Below are 23,927 nucleotides of genomic sequence, written 5' to 3'. Positions count from 1 at the left end.
ATTTCCTTTGCAGTACACATTTCATTTACGGTACACATTTCCTGCAGGGTCCCTCTCCTAATTTGTAATTCCGTTCCCACAAGAAGCAGATTTTATGCTTTTTTTAATTTTATTTCAAAGGGGTGAATACTTAGGATGATTAATCAGGCAACAAATCACGGACCAGCTGGGAAGAGCTATTTAAACCACGCCCACAGGCTTTTTTGGTCTGTTTTCAGAAGTCCATCTCATTCATCCCAGTGTCTTTGCTTCATCAAGACAAAGGTGGTGCATAGCCTTCATAAAAATGTCAACTGCGGAGTCCACCTCTCCGGGTCGCGTGGAAGAAAACCGTACGTATTTGATCAATCGTTAACTAAATTAAAGGGAGAAAAAGGGGAGCTTCACCAGGGGTGTGGAATCTTCCTCCCTTTAGCTTGCCACAGGCATCTCTCCAGATAGGCTAGGCAGCGGGTGGGGAACCCTGGGGTGGGTAGGAGCACAGCAGTGCAATTCCCTATTATTCTGTTTTGGCGAGTGTTACTTAAACATGTTTGGGGAAGAGCAACCAACAGCGAACTTGTTGAATCTGCGCTCTTTAAATTCCCGCCAGAGTGAGGCACAGAGTGCCTGTGTTGACTAAAGTAGCCAATGAGGCTGCCTCACTCACTGTGATTAAAAGAACTGTAGCCCTGTGTTGTGGGTGTTAGGGTTGAAGAAGCTGCCCATCAGATTACATTTCCCCATAGTCTGAGGGACATTTACAGCCCCCTGGCCCAGCCATGCATACTTGATTGTGAGATACCTGCTATGGCAGGGAGAGATAAACAGCTCTTCTGAGTTCCTATAGCAAAGTAGGTGTCCGGATTCCTAGAGGTCTGGTTGGAGGAACCTGGGCATGCTCAGGCAAGTCGCTGCCATCCAGTGCCCCTAAAGTGCCCCTGCTCACACCTCCCCACTACCTTCTTTTCTGGGCTCCCACAGTGGACCCCCCTCCCCAAACCGATTGTGCTTTTTCATCCCTAACCTCCAGGCTGTCAGAAATTCTCCCCTTTCCTTAGGACACAGGTGTACTCCTTCAGGTCTTAAAGAATTCTGTGGCACCAGGGAACAATCTCTTTCCTACTTTACCTAGTGCTGCATCCCACGATTTTCAGTAGGTCGGGGATGGGAGACTGATCCCACCTCTAAATCCATCTTCTTTTTCAGGTTATGGTAAATGATGGGAAAAGGACATTGGAGATTGCTGTTTTAAAACCGTATCCTCTCATTTTGGAAAATGTTTCTATTTTATTCTTTAAATCTCTTTCCCTTTAACTTAAAACTTTTAAAATCCATTTTACGTGTATGTGTGTTTTGCCTGCTTGTCTGTGCACTATGTGCATGCTTGGTGCCCACAGGGGTCAGAAGAAGGTGTTGAATCCCCTGGACCTGGACTTAGGCAATTGTGAGCCCCTGTGTGGGTGCTGGAAATGAACCGAGTCTTCTCTCTACAAGGGTAGCAAATGCTCTTCACTGCTGAGACATGACTATACCTCTACTTTAATATTTTTGTTTAGGAATAGAATATTTCTTGAAAAACAGAATTCACATTTATTGTTAGCTTAAAGGTCTAGTTAGTGACAGCCTCAGGAGATCAGGCTAAGTTCCTCTAGGTGGACAGGCCCCCGATGTGGTAAATACTAGTCTGGGAGGTGGGGGACAAACTGAAGAAGAAAGCCTTCTAACCAGGCCTCCCTTGAATACCTTGGCCCCATCCCGTGCCATCCAGTTCACATCTAAAGGACTCTTCCTCTGCACACACCCAGGCCCTTCCTTGTGGTAGAGCAGCAGGTATGTCCTCTGTTGTCCTGACTTTAAGAGTTGAGCCTAAGCACTTAGGGGCCACTAAATCACATATTCCTCATGGTAAAGAGCACCTGATGTGCTGAGGAACATTAAAAAGTAAAGTTTTCCTTCCTTCTCCAGACTTGTCTATGGGCTGAAAATGTCAGCCAAGTTCTCAGGGCAGTGACCAGTCCATAAAGCAGCTGACTTAGGTGAAAGTTGGAGACCCAGCTCTCTTGAATTCTCTGCAGCTTCTCTGACAGTTTCACGTTCTCATTTCCTGTCTGCAGACCCAGCTCTCTCGAACTCACTGCAGCCTCTCTGATGCTTTCACCTCCTCTGGCTTCTCTGACCAGAAGAGAAAGCTCACGAACAATACTACTGTTTCTCAGGTATACCAAGTATTTCTGAAGGATTAGGGGCTAGATAAATTCCGTGAAGGCCTTAAGAGAGCCCATGACTAAGCAATAAAGATGGTGAACTTCCAAGATGGCGGCTTCTTCTTCACTTTCCAGACCTGAGACAAAGCCTAGGGCTGCTTAAAACAAAGTCATGGGAAGCTTTTTCTCCTGCCAGTGGGGCCCCCTGCTGGTGAACCAGATCGAACAGCTCACAGCTCAATGTTTTATGATTCATCCATTAAAATGAACATACATGTTGCTTTATTACGGTGAATGTAAGTCCCAGTCTATGGTCTCCATCTTTGGAGGACCTGTCCTTGTGCCCTCCTAGCTTTGACCCCTCCTTGGAGGAGGGTCAAGAAAGCCTGCCAAAATCTTGACAACTCCAGCAGTCTACCTAAACTGCTTCCCCAGAACGTTCCCTCGTGGTCTCTTTTCCTTCCTCCTGGTAGTGACATTTGTGGCCTCTTGGTTCCCCCTCGGGAGCACCCCAGAGCGCAGGAATCCCATTAAATCCCATTAAACCTGGATATTATTTAATAATGTGATTTGGCTAATTGGGATTTTTGCGTTGGCAGAGAGATCACATTAGGAAAATTTCTTAAAGATGAATATATTAAACTCCTCAGCTACTTTTAGAAGCACTGCACGTTATGGTGGGCTGTACTCATCCCACTGTGCCTTTTAACACCAGATCTGACACCGCTTTATTGAAAATATTGTCTACTTCCTCTCTACCTCGCCAAGAGATATTTGTACTTAATTGTATATTATTTTAAGTGTTGTAAAATGACGGGAGAGAGACCATGGTGGGCCAAGGGGCCAGGATGCAGGTAGGAGTCAAATACTCCATGCAGGCCGAGCTGGAAAGAAATCAATAGTTGGCAGAGCTTGTCTCTTAAAGAGATAGCAACTAAATACAGACTAGGTAGTGACACAACAGCCGTTGGGACCTGGGCTGGCCAGGGTACTGCCTGGGTTCATCCTCCCAGATGACAGGGTCCAGCATAATGACTGAATCCTACCAGTAACACAGTATTACAATCAATACAGTTTCTATGTGATTATTTTGGGTCTGGGAGGCCCAGAAATGAACAAGCAGTCTCTGACTACAAACACTGTTCACAAAAACCAGTACTTGGAACCTATCTACATTTATAGGTGAATAAATGGGGAAATTGTGATCCATACTCCTGTTGGGTATCTCTAGGTAGGGGCCCCATCCACACTCTGGTCTTACACCTCCCATTCCAGGCCCAGTCCCCTCAGAAAGCCTGCCACTCAGCAGCCCTGCCTCTAAGAGAGCCCATATGGTGGCTCACATACATACCCCTAACTCCTATTCCAGGGATCCAATACATATTTCAGAGGTCTCCTAACACTAGGCATGCATGTAGCACACATATATACATAAGTCCAAACAAAACAGTAACACACATAAAATAAATCTTAAACAATAGTTTATAAAGGACATAGAGACCCCCTCCATCCCTCCCCAAACTTCCCCATTCCCACTTGCAGAGTCTTTGTACCTCTGTCCCCAGCCCTTACACACTTACTTTTCCAGAATGCCAAAACATGGATCCCTGAAGCAGAGACATCACACTTGTCTTCTTTCACATTGTGTCAGCATTACATTCTGCTCTTCAGACAATGCTCTTCAGACAACAGCATGTCAGATACACTGCTGGTGAGATTCTAACACTGTATCCACAGCTCCACTGATACAGAAACAGTACTCTGAATTTAGAAGCATGCAAACACACACACTTCATAGTCAAATGTTATACAAAGAAGTTATGGAAAGCTGGCAAGAAACTTGTAGAGAAGTGAGAGGAGGAAGAGGGTTGCGGCAGTTGGGGTGTTTCCGTGACAGTTGGGTGTCTTTTTAAAAAAGTTACTCAGAAGGAAGCTATTTTCTGTGACTTACTGACTGTAAACTTGCTTAAGCTTGCTGATTAGTATGGGAATGTTTTTGAGTCAGAAGCCTTGGGGACATTTCCCTTGGTAAGGTGGAGACATTTGCTCTAGGCAAGTACAGGCTTGTGGTCCAACTTGTCTCTTGTGTAGAGAGGGTGTATTTACCTTGTCATTAGCTTGGGGACATTTGAGTGATTGCAAATATTCCATTTTTTTACAGTGATCCTTAATGCTGCTACAAATATGCACATAAATGTTTCTTTTTCTTTTTCTTAAACCTTAAATGCAGGCTTTCCTTCCAGCATGGGGTATGTGGGTAGGATGGGGGCACATCACCATATTGTAGACTTTCTGGACAAACAGCTTCATACTAGCTGCATAGTTTTGCCATCCTGAAAGACTTTAGATTCACATCAGCAACTAATTCTTCAACCTCCTGTTATTTACTGATTTTTTTTGCCCAAAACAAGTTCACAAACATTCTCCCCACTTTTTAAAGAATCCAATGACTTTACAATATTGAGCTTCGTGCTCAGGTCTACAGTTCATCTTGTCTTGTTTTCAGCAGACAGATACAAGGTTGTTTCAGTGGCACATACTGGAGCGGTGCCACACTCTCCCTGTCTAAAAACTGTACATCTCTGTTAAATATCTGTTGACGATGAGTGCTTGATATCATTTCTGGAGTCTTTTTTTTCTGCTATATTGTTTTGTCTACTTGTTTACTAGCACCAGGCTGTCTGTTTTTCTGTTCTCATAAATCATGAGATGAGGCAGTGTGATCTTTCTGAATTTGACTCCTCTTCAGAATAATTTTAGAATATTCTAGTTTCTTTTTAGTTTTCTTAGTATTTTTAAAAAATATTTATTTATTTATTATGTATACAGAGCATTCCTTCGATGTATGCCTGCAGGCCAGAAGAGGACACCAGACTCCATTACAGATGGTTGTGAGCTCCATATGGTTGCTGGGAATTGAACTCAGGACCTTTGCAAGAGCAGGCAATGCTCTTAACCTCTGAGCCATCTCTCCAGCCCCTTCTTAGTATTTTTTAATAATTTGATGCTATTTTTTTTTCTGAAGGCAATCACTTCCCCTCCACCAGGAAGTGATACTGTGTTGTATATATAAACTTGTTCAGGAGTTGTTTACACATGAGCAATATTGAGTATTCCGTTTTATCATGTGAAGCCTTTACTTCTTATATTGTTCTGTTATTGAATAAAACTTGGGAGTCAGATAATGGGGTAAAAACCTGATTGATCAGAGAAGCAGTAGATAAGTGTCCAGTGACCTGTCTCTCTCCTTTCCAGATACAAAAGGGCTTGCAAATCTTTCTCAATCCTTTTCTACCACTTCCTATGTCTCTCTATTTGTATCCTGGGTCCTCCAAAACCTCTATGGGTAATTCTGGTCAGCTAGTCACTAGCTCTGCCCCTGATTCAATGTTAAACTTTATTGGCAGTCTTGGAGTGTGAGTGTGAGCAAGTATCTCAGAACAATTATGTGTTTAGATCTGTCTTGATTTCTTTCCTTTTTTATGTTAAAATTTTCATGCATATGAGTGTTTTGCCTGAATAAATATCTGTGCATCACATGCATTCCAGTGCACACCAAGGTCAGGTGTGCACCAGCAACTGGAATTATAGATGGTTGTAGGCTACCATGTGGGTGCTAGAATCAAACCCAGGTCCTCTGCAAGAGCAACAAGTGCTCTTAACAACTGACCCAACAATCTAGCCCTGTCCTGATTTCTTCATAACTTTAAATGTAGTTAATTACTGTGCTGATTATGAACCTTTTCAGCTTTATAATTTTATGGCTTCTGTCATTACTGAAGATAGTGCTGTCTTAGACTTTAATTTCCATTTGACAATACAGCTGACTTTACCATGCTGACATTGTATCTTGCAGCTTTGTAAATTCATATTTTATATTCAGTAGTCTTTTATAGAATTGTCATAATTTTTATGCCGATATAACTGCATCATCGGTGATGAGAAACCCTTCATCTGTTTTTCAAGAAGTGTAAACCTTCTTTTATTTCTTTAACAATCTTATGTATATGACTGTTTTGTCTGCACATTTGTTCTTAACATGAGTGCCTGGTACCTATAGAGGGCGATGAGTCCCCTGGAACTGAAGTTGGCACAGTTGTAAACTACTTTGTGAGCACTGGAAATTGAACCTGTGTCCTGTGGAAGAGTCATTTTAAGTCCTGAGGAATTTTCCAGCTTCGTGACCCTATTTCTTTACCCTTGGTGGATCTCCTGTGAAGTCATCCTGGAACAGAGAGCAGACATCCTATTCCTGCTCCTGGTTGCTGGGAAAGCATTAATAACTGCACACTTGGGAATGAAGCAGAGTGTAGTTGGATTTATTATTTTGTTTTTAATTGATAACTTTTATAGGGTTGAGGAAGTTGCTCTAATTCCTATTTTTGCATAATTTTGCTGTGTATTGATATTTCTATTTTCCTCTTTTCTTAGTGTGTTAATAGGTCTATTTACACTGAGTTTTCCCTAGTGTTTTCATTACTCCTAACCAGAGCACTTTCTGGAGAGAAATCCAGCTGACTGTTGCTGTTTTTCACTGTGATCCTCACTCCTTTAGGTTCCTGCCCTTTCATGATACAGCCTCAGTTCAGTAACCAGAAGACCCCTGGGAAGTTCTGTTTTTAGCATCTCTAGTCTTCTTTCTTCCATGGCCATCCTTTATGGACCAGGGCCTTCTTTGAAAGGGGTTTGCAGCACTCTTTCAGATACTTGTAAGTGATTGTAAGTGGATGTTTGTGCTAATTTTCTTTAATTTTTCTTAAGAAATTCTCCAAGTTGGCATTCTTATATTAATATTTTTCAGGTAAAAAGCTCCAAGAAAAATGTCTCAGAATCATCTCCCCCGTGTCTCCTGCTAGGCTTTACTGCTGCTATGCAGTGATCATCGTCCTCACTGCAGCTGTGATTGCACTTTCTGTGGCTCTGTCATTGTCAGGTGAGTGACATCTCCAGATCCTGCAGCATTCTGTCCACATCCACACTGTCAGTTACACTTACTGAGCACTGTGAGCCTGGCACTGTGTGAAGGGCAGAGAGAGAACACACTGGAAATTCCTGTTCTCTGGGAACTTAGGGTCTAGCAGGAAGATGCAGTGAAGGAACAACACTGGCGGCCAGGTTCAGCATCCCTAGGAAGAGGACATTCAGCAACCTCTAGAGAGATGTGGGAGACATATGCCTACATGGGAAAACTATTCAATGCAGAGGACAAGGAGAAAAAAATACCCAAGTAGCAGCCTCAAGGAAACTGCTGCAGCTAGGCGCAGTGAGAATTGTGAAGAACCACCATGACCCATGGTTTATTTTAACATCTTCAACTATAGTCTGAAAATCTTAAATAGAATATTCCAGAAATATGCTGTTGCTGAGCTTCTAGTTTTAGACTTTTCTAAATAATGTGATGAAATCTTGTACAGCTTTCCTGCCGCATCTGGAGTAATGATTCGTATATTGTTTTATAAAATCAACTTTAACCATGTCAATGAATAATACACAGTCTAAACATGGACAAACACTTGCCTACAAGACAGTATGTATAATCTAAACTTTCACATGGCTCTACATAGCAGTCACCCTCAGGACCTGTTGCATTTGTTCCTTTCATTAAAGCCTCATGGTAGGTGTATAAGAACTAGGAAGAGCTACAACAAATTGCTCTCCACTAAAAATAAGTGTGTGATCGTCATTTCTAGTATTTAATATTTCTTATCAAATCATTTATTTCTATCCTCAGTAGCCCTTCCATAGAGTCATGTAGTCATTCTTACCTGTCAAAGTAGAAAAGGAAAAGTTATGAAATAAAATACATGTTATTTTTCTAAGTGATTCTCTGAAACCTTGCTGCCTTAAGAGTTTCACACACACACACACACACACACACACACACATTACTTTATTATGATGGACTCACAAATGAACATATTATAGTTCCATTATCATAGCCACTTAAGCACTTGACACATCCCAAACCCTATGAATCTCATTGAATACAGAATAACTGTTCTGAAGCCATGGAGCTTTGGTTAAGGTTTAGACTTTCACTATATTTACATTTTTATATTCTTATTCATCACAAATTAGAAAAAAACCAGCAAAGTTTAAACTAGAAAAACCATGCTCTTAATAGCCCTATTCTTAAGGCTATTAAAAAGCCCTTATGAGCCTTTTGCTGAATCCTGTTCTTGCTCATCACCTTACAACACTCTTCCTCGTTCTTCTTTCTACATGTTACACCATACTCACACTTGACAGCTGTCCACACTATGCATTATGGGCTGAGACAAGCATATGAGGAAGTACATGGGGTCTCTTTCTTTCTGGGCTTGTGTGACCTTGTTTAATATTATACTTTCTAGGTCCACCACTTTTTTACAAGCTTCATTTTTCTTTGTGTCTGAATAACATTCTGTTTTATTCATATATTACAATTTCATTATCTGTTCATCAGTTGATGGACATCTAGTTAGGTCCATTTTGCTGCCATTGTACATGGAGCAGCAGTAGACATGGATGTGCAGGTCTCTGTGTTATGATGTAGTGTTCTCTCATATATGCCTAGGAATGACATAGCTGAGTCACAAAAGGTCTGTTTGTAATTTTTTAAAGGAGCCTCCATACTGCATGTATCAGTTTATACTCCCACCAGCAATAAATAAGTGCCCCTTCTGATATATGCTGTGAGATTTCTTGATAATTGCCATTCTGGGAGCCTCTAATGAGAACTAGCATATATTCATATGGATTTAATGTATGTGTATATGATAACAGAAAGTCTTCAAGCAAAGCTTTGGAATTAAAAACCTGTTTGACTATGCCATGTTTGCATGCTGATATTTGTCCATAGTTAAATCCAGAGAAGTGAGGAGTTCTCTTTATTTTGTCATTACAAAAGCAGGAAAGACAGAACAGATCTCACGTAACAATACCTATGCTCTTTGCCCAAGAAACTGGATTGGATTTGGAAATAAATGTTTTTATTTTTCTGAAGACATGGAAAACTGGACATTCAGTCAGAACTACTGCAGGGCACTAGGGGCTCAACTAGCTCGATTTGACAACCAAGAGGAGCTGGTAAGAAATGATCAAAATTGGTTTGTTGTTTGTTCTGTTGAATATTTACTGTCTTAAGATAGGGACCTTAATGTTGCAGCATGAGGGAGGATTCCACCCTAGGCATACAGGGGACAGGGGGACACATATTAGTATGTGCCAGTTGTGATAGTAACCCATCTGGCTGTATTCCTGAGATACTCCAAAGGCACTCTCTCCTGTAATGCTAATAGTCATCCTGCATGGTCAGACATACATTTGACTGAGAAACATGATTGTTATAAGGAGGGTGCTTGTTCTTTCTGGCTGCCAGTTTAGCTTAAACCTGAAATAATCACACAGAAACTATATTATTTAAATTACTGCTTGGCCATTAGCTTTAGCTTCATACTGGCTAACTCTTTTTTTTCTATTAAAAATTTCTGCCTCCTCCCCACCTCCCTTTTACCTCCCCCTCCCCCCACTCCCCTCCACCTCCCTCTCCAGTCCAAAGAGCAGTCAGGGTTCCCTGCCCTGTGGAAAGTCCAAGGTCCTCCCCCCTTCATCCAGGTCTAGGAAGGTGAGCATCCAAACAGGCTAGGCTCCCACAAAGCCAGTACATGCAGTAGGATCAAAACCCAGTGCCATTGTCCTTGGCTTCTCAGCAGCCCTCATTGTCTGCCATGTTCAGAGAGTCCAGTTTTATCCCATGCTTTTTCAGTCCCAGTTCAGCTAGCCTTGGTGAGCTCCCAATAGATCAGCCCCACCGTTTTAGTGGATGGGTACACCCTTTGCGGTCCTGACTTCCTTACTTATGTTCTCCCTCCTTCTGCTCCTCATTGGGACCTTGGGAGCTCAGTCCAGTGCTCCAATGTGGGTCTCTGTCTCTATCTCCATCCATCGCCAGATGAAGATTCTATGGTGATATGCAAGATATTCATTAGTAGGGCTATAGGATAGGGCCATTTCAGGTTCTCTCTTCTCAGCTGTCCAAGGACCTAGCTGGGGACATTTCTCTGGACCCCTGGGAACCCGTCTAGAGTAAAGACTCTTGCCAACCCTAAAATGGCTCCCTTAATTAAGATATATACATCCCTGCTCCCATATCCACCCTTCCTTTATCCCAACCATTCCATTCCCTAAGCTCTCCCCATCCTCCCCTTCTCACTTTTCTCTCCCATCTCCCCTTTCTCCCATCCTACCCCACCCCCCAGTTCCCAATTTTTGCCCAGCAATCTTGTCTACTTCCAATATCCAGGAGGATAACTATATATGTTTTTCTTTGGGTTCACCTTCTTATTTAGATTCTCTAGGATCATGAATTATAGGCTCAATACCCTTTATTTATGGCTAGAAAACAATTATGAGTGAGTACATCCCATGTTCATCTTTTTGGGTCTGGGACACCTCACTCAGGATAGTGTTTTCTATTTCCATCCATTTGCATTCAAAATTCAAGAAGTCATTGTTTTTTACCACTCAGTAGTACTCTAATATGTATATATTCCACACTTTCTTCATCCATTCTTCCATTGAAGGACATCTAGGTTGCTTCCATGTTGTGGCTATTACAAAGAATGCTGCTATGAACATAGTTGAACAAATATTTTTGTAGTATGATAGGGCATCTTTTGGGTATATTCCCAAGAGTGGTATTGCTGGGCGCTGGGGTGGGTTGATCCCAAATTTCCTGAGAAACGGCCACACTGCTTTCCAAAGTGGTTGCACAAGTTTGCATTCCCACCAGCAATAGATGAGTGTACCCCTTACTCCACATCCTCTCCAGCAAAGGCTATCATTGGTGCTTTTGATTTTAGACATTCTGACAGGTGTAAGATGGTATCTCAAAGTTGTTTTTATTTGCATTTTCCTGATCACTAAGGAGGTTGAGCATGACCTTAAGTGTCTTTTGGCCATTTGAACTTCTGTTGAGAACTCTCTGTTCAGTTCAGTGCCCCATTTTTTAATTGGGTTAATTAGCATTTTAACGTCTAGTTTCTTGAGTTCTTTATATATTTTGGAGATCAGACCTTTGTCTGTTGCAGGGTTGGTGAAGATCTTCTCCCAGTCAGTGGGTTGCCTTTTTGGCTTAGTGACAGTGTCCTTTGCTTTACAGAAGCTTCTCAATTTCAGGAGGTCCCATTTATTCAATGTTGCCCTTAATGGCTGTGCTGCTGGGGTTATATGTAGGAAGTGGTCTCCTGTGCCCATGTGTAGAGTACTTCCCACTTTCTCTTCTATCAGGTTCAGTGTGTTCAGACTGATATTGAGGTCTTTAATCCATTTGGACTTGAGTTTTGTGCATGGTGATAGATATGGATCTATTTTCATTCTTCTACAGGTTGACAACCAGTTTTGCCAGCACCATTTGTTGAAGATGCTTTCTTTCTTCCATTGTATACTTTTAGCTCCTTTATCAAAAATCAGGTGTTCATAGGTTTGTGGGTTAAAATCCGGGTTTTCTATTCGATTCCATTGGTCAACTTCTCTGTTTTTATGCCAATACCAAGCTGTTTTCAATATTGTAGCTCTGTAATAGAGATTGAAGTCAGGGATGGTAATGCCTGCAGACGTTTCTTTATTGTATAAAATTGTTTTGGCTATCCTTGGTTTTTTGCTTTTTCATATAAAGTTGATTATTGTCCTCTCAAGGTCTGTGAAGAATTTTGATGGGATTTTGATGGGAATTGCATTGAATCTACAAATTGCTTTTGGGAGAATTGCCATTTTTACTATGTTGATCCTCCCAGTCCAAGAGCAAGGGAGATCCTTCCATTTTCTGGTATCCTCTTCAAGTTCTTTCTTCAAAGACTTAAAGTTCTTGTTAAATAGATCTTTCACTTCCTTGGTCAGAGTTACCCCAAGATATTTTATGCTATTTGTGGCTATCGTGAAAAGTGATACTTTTCTGATTTCCCTCTCTGCATCCTTATCCTTTGTGTATAGGAGGGCAACTGATTTTTTTTTGGAGTTGATCTTGTATCCTGCCACCTTACTAAAGGTGTTTATTAGGAGTTCTTTGGTAGAGTTTTTGGGGTCGCTCATGTATACTATCATATCATCTGCAAATAACGAAAGTTTAACTTCTTCCTTTCCAATTCGAATCCCCTTGATCCCCTTATGTTGTCTTATTGCTATTGCTAGAACTTCAAGCACTATATTGAAGAGGTATGGAGAGAGTGGACAGCCTTGTCGTGTTCCTGATTTTAGTGGGATGGCTTTGAGTTTCTCTTTGATTAATTTGATGTTAGCTGTCGGCTTGCTGTAAATAGCTTTTATTATATTTAAGCATGACCTTTGTATCCCTAATCTCTCCAAGACCTTTATCATAAAGGGGTGTTGAATTTTGTCAAATGCTTTTTCAGCATCTAATGAAATGATCATATTTTTTTTTCTTTCAGTTTATTTATATGATGGATTACATTGATAGATTTTCATATGTTGAACCAGCCCTGCATCTCTGGGATGAAACCTACTTGATCACAATGGATAATTCTTCTAATGTGTTCTTGGATTCAGTTCGCCAGTAATTTATTGAGAATTTTTGCGTCAATGTTCATGAGTGAGATTGGCCTGTAATTCTTTCTTGGTTGGGTCTTTGTGTGGTTTTGGTATCAGGGTAACTGGAGCTTCATAAAAGGAATTTGGCAATGACTCTTCTGTTTCTATATTGTGAAATGCATTAGGAGTATATGTATTAGCTCTTCTTGGAAGTTCTGGTAGAATTCTACATTGAAACCATCTGGTTCTGGGCTTTTTTTGGAAGGGAGATTTTTTTATAACAGTTTCTAATTCTTTGTGACTAACAGGTCTATTTAGATTGTTCACCTGGTCTTGGTTTAACTTTGGTATATGGTACTTATCTAAAAAAAATATCCATTTCTTTGCATTTTCCAGTTTTGTGGCATACAGGCTTTTGTAGTAAGATCTAATGATTCTCTGAATTTCCTCTGTGTCTGTGGTTATGTCCCCCTTTTCATTTCTGATCTTATTAATTTGCATGTTCTCTCTCTGTCGTTTGATTAGTTTGGATAGGGGTTTTTTGATCTGGTTGATTTTCTCCAAGAACCAACTTTTTGTTTCATTGATTCTTTGGATTGTTTTCTGTGTTTCTATTTTGTTGATTTCAGCCCTCAGTTTGATTATTTCCAGTCTTCTACTCCTCCTGGGTGAGTCTGCTTCTTTTTTTTTCTAGAGCTTTCAGGTGTGCTGTTAAGTCTCCAATGTGTGCTTTCTCCATTTTCTTTAAGTGGGCATTTAGTGCTATGAACTTTCCTCTTAGCACTGCTTTCATAGTGTCCCATAGTTTTGAGTATGTTGTCTCTTTATTTTCATTAAGTTCACAGAAGACTTTAATTTCTTTCGTTATTTCTTCCTTGACCCATGTGTGGTTCAGTAGTTGACTTTCATTTTCCATGAGTTTGTCAGCTTTCGGGGGGTAGCATTTTGTTGAATTCTAACTTTAATCCGTGGTGGTCACTAAAATTTTTTTGTATCTATGGAGGTTTGCTTTGTTACTGAGTATGTGCTCAATTTTCAAGAAGGTTCCATGAGCTGCAGAGAAGAAGGTATATTCTTTTCTATTTGGGTGGATGTTCTATATGTGTCTCTTAAGTCCATTTGATTCATTACCTCCATTAATTCTCTTATTTCCCTGTTAGGTTTCTGTCTGATTGACCGGTCCATTGGTGAGAGATGTGTTGAAGTCTCCTACTATTAGTGTGTGTGGTTTGATGTCTGCCTTGAGTTCTAGTAATGTTTCTTTTACATAAGTGGGTGCTTTTATATTAGGGGCATAGATATTCAGGATTGAGACTTCATTCTGATGAATTGTCCCTGTTATGAGTATGTTATAAAATGACCATCTCGATCTCTTCTGATTGATTTTAGTTTGAAGTCAGATTTGTTAGAAATTAGTATGGCCACACCTGCTTGTTTCTTAGGTCCATTTGCTTGAAAACCCTTTTTCCAACCCTTTACTCTGAGTAGATGTTTGTCTTTGTGGTTGAGGTGTGTTTCTTGTAAACAGTAGAATGTTGGATCCTGTTTACGTATCCAATCTCTTAGCCTGTGTCTTTTTATAGGTGAATTGAGTACATTGATATTAAGTGATATTAATGACCAGTGGTTGTTGACTCCGGTTATTGTGCTGGTGAAGGGTCGCTAGATGTCTGAGTTATTGTAGGCAGTGTTGGCAATGTTGGATTCCTTGGGTTGTGATTTTCCTTCTATTACTTTCTGTAAGGCTGGATTTGTGGCTACGTATTGTTTAAATTTGTTCTTATCCTGGAATATTTTGTTTTCTCCATTGATAGTGAACGATAGCTTGGCTGGGTATAGTAGTCTGGGCTTGCATCCATGGTCTCTTAGTTTCTGCAGTACCTCTATCCAGGACCTTCTGGCTTTCATGGTTTCCATAGAGAAGTCCGGGGTAAGTCTGATAGGTTTACCTTTATAAGTTACTTGACCTTTTTCCTTTGCAGCTCTTAATATTCTTTTTTTTTCTGTATGTTTTGTGTTTTGATTATTATATGGTGAGGGGATTTTTTTTGATCTAGTCTATTTGTTGTTCTGTATGCTTCTTGAATATTCATAGGAATATCTTTCTTTATGTTGGAAAAGTTTTCTTCCATAATTTTTTAAAATATATTTTCTGGGCCTTTGAGCTGTAATTCTTCTCTTTCTTCTATCTCTATTATTCTTAGGTTTGGTCTTTTTATTGTGTCCCATATTTCCAGAATGTTTTATGATGAGAATTTGTTGGATTTGCTGTTTTCTTTGATCAGTGCATTTATTTTCTCTATGGTGTCTTCAGAATCTGAGATTTTTTCTTCTATCTCTTGTATTCTATTGGTTATGCTTGTTTCTGTAGTCTCTGTTCATTGACCTAGATTTTCCATATCCAGCCGGCCCTCGGTTTGTGTTTTCTTCCTTGCCTCCATTTCAGTTTTCAATTTTTGAACTGTTTCCATTACCTGTTTGATTGTTTTTTCTTGGTTTCCCAGGGTATCATTTATGTATTTATTCATTTCTTCAAACTTTTTGTTATACTTCTCATCCATTTCTATAAGGGAATTTTACATGCTGTTTAAGGGACTCTATTGCTTTTATATTGTCAATTTTTTCCACTTCTTCTGTATTAGGATGTTTGAGACCTTCTGTTGTAAGATCACTGGGTTCTGGTGTTTTCATGTTGTTCTTCAGGTTGGTGGAGGAATTCTTGCCTTGGTGCCTGCTCATCTCTTTCTTCAAATGCTATCCGATGGATCTTATGGAACAGGATCAGGTTCCCTTGCTGGCTAGGGACCTCGCTGACAAAAGGCCTACCTTGCTGCAGGCAGGCTATTGAAGCAAAGGAACTCCTGCCCACCCCGTCTTAGCACCCAAATAGGCTGAGCTGGCTGATCTTGTGTCCCCGCGGAAGGGAGGAAGAAGGGAGGAGGATCCTGGGTGCAAGCTGGGATGGGTTAGGGAGTGAGAGGCCTTAGCACAGAGGAGCAGCCCCTGCTCAATGACCAGGGAGTTAAACTACTGGCTAACTCTTACATATTAATTTTACCCATTTTTATGAATCTGTGTATTGCCACGTGGCAGTGGCTTACTGGCAAAATTTTGGCATGTGTGACTCTGGCGGCAGCTCCAATGTTTCTTTCTTATTCCACCTTTCTTTCTCCCAGCATCAGCCTAGCTTTCCCTGCCTACCTAAGTTCTGCTATAGGTCCAAAGCAGTTTCTTTATTCATTAATCAATAAAAGCAACACACAGAAGGACCTCCTATACCAAACATAAGTATACATGGTCATGTAAGTCTTTGTCCAAACTGGCAGGTGTTGCGAACTTAAGGTGACAGCTGTTAATAACTGTAAATACAGATTTAACAAGGGACTTTCTCAGCCACAGAAGAGGGGTGGTTGTCAGTGTACTATGGGTTATGGCAGTAAAATATATCCACTGAGAACTGAGGATTATTTAGGTTCCAAAGTCAATTACTCTCAGTTCAAACCTGTTGACATCCTGAAAAGAAGCTGTAAGTTGGAGACACTCAATGGTATCTGAAGTTGAGAGACACATATTAGTTTTCTGTGCTTTATGACAGAATTTCCTGAAGAGATACAAGGGACCATTTGACCACTGGATCAGCCTGCACAGAGAGTCATCACATCACCCTTGGATGTGGACAGACAACACCGAATATAACAACTTGTATGTTTTCAGAATGCATTTTCTCCTACTGTGTTCAAGTGTTGTGATTGAGTGAGTCGTGGTTGTGAAAGGTGAAAGGCTGAGTCATGTGAAGGGAAATGTATTGGTATGGAGGAAAAATAAACCTTGGACTGGAGGTGTCCTTGGTGTTGGTTGTGTGTTACATGCAATAGACAGTCTCCAATAAACTCCACATCCCAATGAATTTTAATCCATTTTCTTCCACTTTCATACATGTGAAAAGTACTTCAAGGTAGAATTGAAAACCACCCTTGGGATGCTACTCATGGCTGAAGTTCTTGTGAACATGGTAGCAAGCACCTGCCAAATGCTTTTTACACACAGTACATGGTTAAATATGGATGAGTGACAAGGTGATCACCAAATGGAACCCTGAGAATGGAAAAGTCACTGGGTGTAACACTAGTGCAGGTGATTCCTCATGGACTCTGCTTTTCTGTGATTCGTGCTATAAACAAGCAGTGGACACGAGTGAGATATCATTGCTGGGGGGGGGATGCAGTGGTCAACTGCAGAAATTTTGTTTGTTTTTGTTTTAGGGTTCCCACCCGAGGAGAAGGAGATCATGCCTACCTGAGTGACAGAGGGATCAGCAGTGGCAGGAACAACATACATAGGAAGTGGATTTGTAGCATGCCCAACAGCTACACTTTACAGTGTCCAGAAGTTTCACAGCTTGTATAGAGAATGTGTCAAAGTCATCACGAGAGATCTGTAGCATGTTATCTACAGTTACAGCTTCATTTATTCATCTTTTAAAATGTTGTAAAAGGAGCCGGCTGTGTCCTGCTGCCCCGCGAGCTTAACCCCTGTAATAACCACACAGAAATTGTATTAATTAAATTACTGCTTGGCTCATAAGCTCTAGCTTCTTATTGGCTTACTCTCACACCTTGATTCGACCCATTTCTAATAATCTGTATGTCACCACGGGGTCTTGACTTACTGGGAAAAATTCAGCATATCTGACTCTGGCCACTCTATGGCAGCTCTCTTTGCCTGCCTTCTTTCTCCGAGCATTGAACTCTCTTTTTTCCACCTATCTAAGTTCTTCCCTATCTAAAGGCCAAGGCAATTTATTTATTCAACCAATGAAAGCAACACAAATACAAAAGAACCTCCTACACTATTTCCCCTTTTCTGTTTAAACAAAAAAAAAGGCTTCCACTTTAACATAGTAAAGTTACATATAACAAAACAGTTATTAAGCAAGAATTACAGTCACAATATTTATATCTATTTTATCTTTTATCATAACTAGGGAAAACTATAACTATCTATCTATTCTTCAACTCCAGCAAAGAGTCCAGAAAGATGTAATATTACCTAAGTAAACAGGAAGTAAATTGTAAGAAATTTCCAAAACTCTAGAAGTTTCAGAGACATCTCAATTCCTAGACAGTCACCCAAAGTTATTTTGTACCATTGGGGCATCCATCTTCAGCCTACAGGCCCATAGTATCCAGCAGACTTTTTCATGAAGCAGGAAATTTTAACAGTTCAGTTACTTTCTTCTGTGTCCTGCAGAATGTCTTGCAGACTCTTCTCTTTCATGAATCAGGTACCCCGAAGGAACATCTCAACTTTAGGCAATTTCAGCAGTCCTCTCTCTGAGTTTTTCATTTCCAGTTTATGCAACAGTCCAGGCAAGAGCAATTTCTTGCCTAGATAGCTAACAAACTCCATAAGGGGCCTCTTCGATATAGATTGGTGCTTCCAGGAGCAGACATGTCTCATTGTCATGAAAAACCCTAAGTTATTAAAACATTTTAAATGCCATATTCTGTAGTCTTTGAACGATATGAAGAATGCCTATCCATCTGAAATTTATCTATGCACATCTAGAAAATCTAGCTAACATGACTACAAACTTGACTATTATTGAGGATTATTTATCAACCTATGTTTCTTAATTATACATTACATTTTTAAATGAACTACACAATCATAATACCTTAATCAAATCAGAAATTCATATACATATAACAAGATCGACCTTAAATTTATATCAATAAAGCTTTACTTTATTCTTTCCCAAGCTTTCTTAGGCTTTCTGTGGATTCAGTTATCCACATGTTGGTGCCATTTGTAGAAGGACCAGAGGGCTGCGTTCCTGCCACCCAGCTCCTGGCCGCCTGGCTAGCTTATGCCCCGAAATAACAACACACAAACTATATTCATTTAAACACTGCTTGTCCCATTAGCTCTAGCCTCTTACTGGTTAATTCTCATACCTTGATTAACCCATTTCTAATAATCTGTGTAGCACCGCGAAGTGGTGACTTACCAGGAAGATTCTAGCCTACGTCTATCTTGGATTGGAGCTTCATCGCGTCTTCCCCAGAGAGGAGAGGCATGGCGTCTGGCTCACTTCCCTTCTTCTCAGCATTCTGTTCTGTCTACTCCACCTACCTAATTTTCTGACTTATCAGACCAAGCAGTTTTCTTTATTGATTAACCAATGAAACAACAGATTGACAAATGACCTTCCCACATCACTGCTTGGCCCATAAACTTTGGCCTCTTATTGGCTAACTCTCCCACGTTGATTCAACCCATTTCTAATAATCTGCATGTCACCATGAGGTCATGGCTTACCAGGAAAGATTCAGCATGTCTGACTCTGGCGACTCCATGGCAGCTCTCTCTGTCTGCTTTCTTTCTCCCAGCATTCAGCTTTCTTTCCCCTGCCTATCTAAGTTTTTTCCTATCTAAAGGTCAAGGTAGTTTCTTTATTCATTCAATGAAAGCAACACAAATACAGAAGGACCTCTTATACTAATAAAATTATCAAAATCAATTCATAATCTGTGGTCACATCAAAGATGAAAATTATCATAGATGACTATAGTTATGGGTTTTTGGGAGACTATGGGTGATTCTAAATTAAATAAGTGTTTGGTATGAGTTTGTACTCATACCATAAACCTGAATTACAATCATATCCATATTAGTGACCTCCATTTTATGACCAGATATGAATTTTTTTTTCATTTCTTTTGAATGACTGTTACATTAAAAAAAATCCAGGAAAGATAGGATTGAGCCAAGAGGGGTAAATCACATGCCTTCTGTAGAGGGCTAGAAGGGGAGGCAGAGGAGTGAAGTCTCTCCCACACTCTCTCCCCACTGCTTTGGGCATCCTGCAGCAGATTGCATTACAGGTCTACAATCACCAAGGAGGAGCCTCAAACATGGATGCCATAGCTGCTGCAACCCAAGCCAGAGTTGGAGTGAGGCCCTGATGTTAGAAAATCAATATAGAGTGGCAGAGAGAATGGCTTTATCTCAAGTAAATGTGTCCTGGTACAGCTGTAACTTCTGTTGTCAGAACTTTAAAAAAATATTTGAAGATTGATTCAAGATGGTGACTTTCAGTGTGGGTACTTGGTCTCAACTGAAGACACCAACTGTGCAGCTGCCCTCAGGCCGTAGGTATGATGGTCATACCTAATGAACCAGCAGGATGGTACTAATGGCACAGATGTGTAGAGGCCTGGAGCTCTAGTGGATCCTGCCCCCAGATCCCCTGCCCAGACAAAAGATCACCTTGTCTCTGAACAATAACAGGATGTCTGTGATGGAGAAAAATTCATTTACTGGGCTGTATCTCCTTAAAAATATTGTACTGGCAGGGTGGTAAGCAGCAGCCTGGATCTCTCACAGGCTCTGCTTCCTAATGCACCAAGCTCTATTACTTAGCTCCATGACTACCCTGGTTCTGAAGAACGGGTGGGATGTCCAAGATTTAGAGTGGTTCACTTTCTGGATTGAGTCTTCTCAAAAAAGCTCTATGGTATATGCTGCCATCAGGTACCATATTGCTGTATGTGGTCTGTGCTGCAACTGGAGCCATGCTTGTGTCAGCCAGGAGCAGATGTATCTCATTGTCATGAAAAGTCTTAAGTTCTTAAAACATTTAAATGCCATATTCTGAAGGTCTCTGAAAGATTTGAAGAATATCTAACTAACTGAAATATATCTCTATCTATCTAGAAAACCTAAATAACATGACTACAATCTTGACTATTATAGATGATTATCTATTAACCTATTTTTCTTAATTATACATTACATTTTAAGTGAATTGCACAAACACAATACCTTAATCAAAAACAGAAATATACATGTAACAAAACTAATCTAAAACTTGTATCAATAAACCAATATTCATACCAATGCCAAGTACCCATTTTTATAGTATATCCCCCTTTAAATGTAAAGAGACATTTATAAGCAATGTTTGGGAATATGGGCATAGTTTCTCCAAACTCCTTCCTGTTGTTTATTGGGTGAAGTACTTTCTTTTTGGGGGCATTCACAGCATCCTTTCAGGGGCTCTTTTTTCATCAAACCATATTGGTCTGGAAGCAATCCATAGGTTCTCATCCACTGTGGAACCAAGAGAACCTCTTTTCCAAAGCAACATATCCTTACACCCAAACTTGGAAGTCATGATACCTTTATAATAAAAATGCTGGTTTAGCTTAGCAGCCCATACAATGAAATATCTCTCTTTACTTAGCTCATTCATAGTCAAAAAATTCAAAGAGAACACAATAATATGCATAATCAAGACTCTCTGTGAATTTTCCATTTTTATGTGGCTTATTTTTACTCTTTTTCTTCTCTCTTCCAAGCCTATGTACATTTATTTATCTAACACTGTGACTCATCTGGATTTGTCTTTATTGCATATCTGTAATTCTTTACTCTCCAGGGGCACTTTTTAAAATGCTATGTGCTTCTTAAAATTTAAGTTGAACCATTACTGTGGTATACATGGTACTTCCTGCTTGCCTGCCCAGTCCAGCATGGTGGAGCCACTGGCACTTGAGAGCCATACACACAGCCCCATTCTCAGGCACACAGCCAGTCCTTGTCACCATTAACCAAGCTGCATCAGTCTGCTCACAAATCCCATTCAAATGCTCGGTCTCCTGAAAGATCCAGAGATCATAATGGCAGCATGGCTCAGAAAGCTGGCATTTCAAAACAGCCATGGGTGAATCAGGAAAACTTCTCTTAAGGGAACTGTGGCACACCACCAGCAAATAGCAAGAAGTGTGTTAAAGTCTGTAATTTTGTGTCTAGAATTCCTTTTCAAGCTTTCTCAAGTTTTATGTGGATTTAGTGCAACACATTAGCCCAGTGTTGACAGAGGTTTCTATCTCAACCATTCAGTCCCAAATAAACACACAGAGGTCTACATTAACTATAAACTGGTTGGCCTATTAGCTCAGGTTTTCTTATTAACTAATTCTTACATTTTACAGTAATCCATAATTCCTATCTGTGTTAACCATGTGGCTTGGTACCTTTTACCAGTGAGGCATTCTCAGCTTGTGCCCTCTGTTTCTGGGTGATGACTGCAGACTCAGCCTTTCCTCTTCCCAGAGTTCTCCTGTTCTGATTGCTCCACCTATATTTCCTGTCTGGTCACCCCTCCTATACTTCCTGCCTGGCTACTGGCAAATCAGCATTTTATTAGACAAGTACAAGTGACAAATCTTTACAGAGTACAAGATCATCAGATGGAGAGGGTGTTCCAGTCTTCCTAGTTATCCTTTCTTTGCCTTGTTTTATAAATCTATTCTTCCAATATCAACTTCAGTCATCCTTTGAATTTTTCCTGTGTATTTCAATGTCCAGAGTTCCTCTTTTTTTGTCTATCCATCTTTTCCTCTTACTGATGTAGTTGGGGCTGTGACTCTCGTGATCAATCTTCCAGGTGCCAGTGGATCCAAGGCTCAGTTGGTTGCTCCTTGTGGTGCAGTCAGAACCACAATTCTAGTCACCCTGAAAGTCACTTGGTGTTCTAAAGATCGCTCGTTGCTCCTGGGTGCTGCTCAGTGCTCTTGGGTGCTGCTCTGCAAATCTGGGGGTCATTCAGCCTCCCACAGAGGTTGCTGACTTGGGGCTACTCTTGCTGAGGTTGCTGCCTTAGGCATGTTGGGTCAGAGATCTTTGGCTATAGCCTGCTCTGGCAGAGGCCACTGGCTGCAGTCTGCTCCCTCAGAGGTTGCTGATTCACACCTGGTCCTGTAGAGGTCTCTGGCTCAGGCCTACTTCCTCAGCGATCGCTCCATTGTACCCGCTCCTATGGAGGTCACTGCCTCAGGCATGCTCTTCTAGGTGATTGTGGACTGTACCAACTGGGCAATTAAATCTCAAGAGTGATAACAAATGGTTTGTTTTGTAGCCAAGTGTTGATGGAGAGAGGGTCCCTTTGTTTGTCCCGGCCCAATCACACAGAAACTGTATTAATTAAAACACTGCTTGGCCATTAGCTCTAGCCACCTATTGGCTAACTTTCACATCTTGATTTAATCCAATCTTGTGTTCACCATGAGGTCGTGGCTTACCAGGAAAGATTTAGCATGTCTGACCTGGTATCTCTATGGTGGCTCGCTGACTCTGCTTTCTTCTTCCCAGAATTCAGTTCTGTCTTCTCTGCCTACCTAAGTTCTTCCCTATCAGGCCAAGCAGTTTCTTTATTGATTAACCAATGAAAGCAACACATAAATAGAAGGACCTCCTACACTAGCCAAGTATGGGTGATCACAGCCTAGGAACACAGACTTAGGTTATCCCAAATTCCCTCAAAGGGGGATCCCTGTTCTGACCAGCTACTCATCATGAACTCATTAGTTGGAAAACAGTAGTGGCTAGTGGTCCAGTCTGTGTAGCAGTGGCAATCAGCAAGCAGCTGTATTGAAGAAAGCAAACAGGAACTTTAAAGAATGGGAAAACATGCTTAGATATTTGTCCAGTATCAGCAAGTTTCCAGCTGGCAGCTCGCATCTTTCTCCTCTTGTGACTGCTGCAAGCTATGTTGTTACCTATGGACCAAGTTGTTACTAGAGACCAAATGGATGTCTCTGGTCCGTGTTCCCTTGTAGGGAACTAAATTGAAGTTAGTGATCTCTCCTGTCCACTGAGGCCATGTTAATATCTATAGTCTGAGATGCTGCTGCGGGGCCAAATTGATACCATGGTTCCTGCTACCACCAGGGGCCCTGTTAGCCTTTGTGGTCTATGCTATCACTAGGGTCCATGTTAATTGATGTTCATGGCTTGGGCCATGGTCTGTGCTACCACTTCAAGCAATCTTGACATCCTTAGTCCACTGTGCCATGGGGCCATGCTGATATCAATGGTTTGTGCTACTGCTAGAGGCCTTTGTTGATGTCCATGTTGCCATTGGAGCCCATGTTGGTGCCCTGCTCTGAACTATCAGTGAAAACCTTGTTGTTCATGACCCATGTTGCCATCAGAGACCATGCTGGTGTCCCTTCCCAGATCATTGCTGCAGCCTTAGATCATGTTGATGGTGTTGGTCCATACTACCTCCAGAAGACAAATGGCTTTCCATAGCCTGGGCTGCTGCCTGAGGTCATGTTGATATTTGTTGTCCGTGCTACTGTTGAAGGCCATGTTGATGCCTGTGGTCCATGTAACAGTAAGAGGATATGTGGATGTCTGTGGTCT

At 41.0% G+C, this 23,927-nt stretch overlaps 1 protein-coding gene across 2 annotated transcripts; it reads left to right on the top strand.

The window, feature by feature from the left end:
• Positions 1–218: 218 nt before the first annotated feature.
• LOC130885250 (C-type lectin domain family 2 member E-like) lies at positions 219–17,285 on the top strand. 2 transcript variants are annotated; one of them, XM_057786698.1, is made up of 5 exons: positions 219–332; positions 6,988–7,119; positions 9,079–9,254; positions 16,309–16,415; positions 16,976–17,285. In XM_057786698.1, exons 1-5 carry the CDS (start codon positions 287–289, stop codon positions 17,118–17,120), a joined length of 606 nt encoding a protein of 201 aa, XP_057642681.1. In that variant the 5' UTR covers positions 219–286; the 3' UTR covers positions 17,121–17,285. The 2 variants fall into 2 exon arrangements, with proteins under 2 accessions (XP_057642681.1, XP_057642672.1); XM_057786689.1 differs by having other exon boundaries at positions 9,076–9,254.
• Positions 17,286–23,927: the final 6,642 nt, after the last annotated feature.

This window comes from Chionomys nivalis, chromosome 1 (genome assembly GCF_950005125.1).
Source record: "Chionomys nivalis chromosome 1, mChiNiv1.1, whole genome shotgun sequence".
NCBI lineage: Eukaryota > Metazoa > Chordata > Mammalia > Rodentia > Cricetidae > Chionomys > Chionomys nivalis.
The sequence above is the reverse complement of the archived record's forward strand: the minus strand, read 5'-3'. Positions and strand labels throughout refer to the sequence as shown.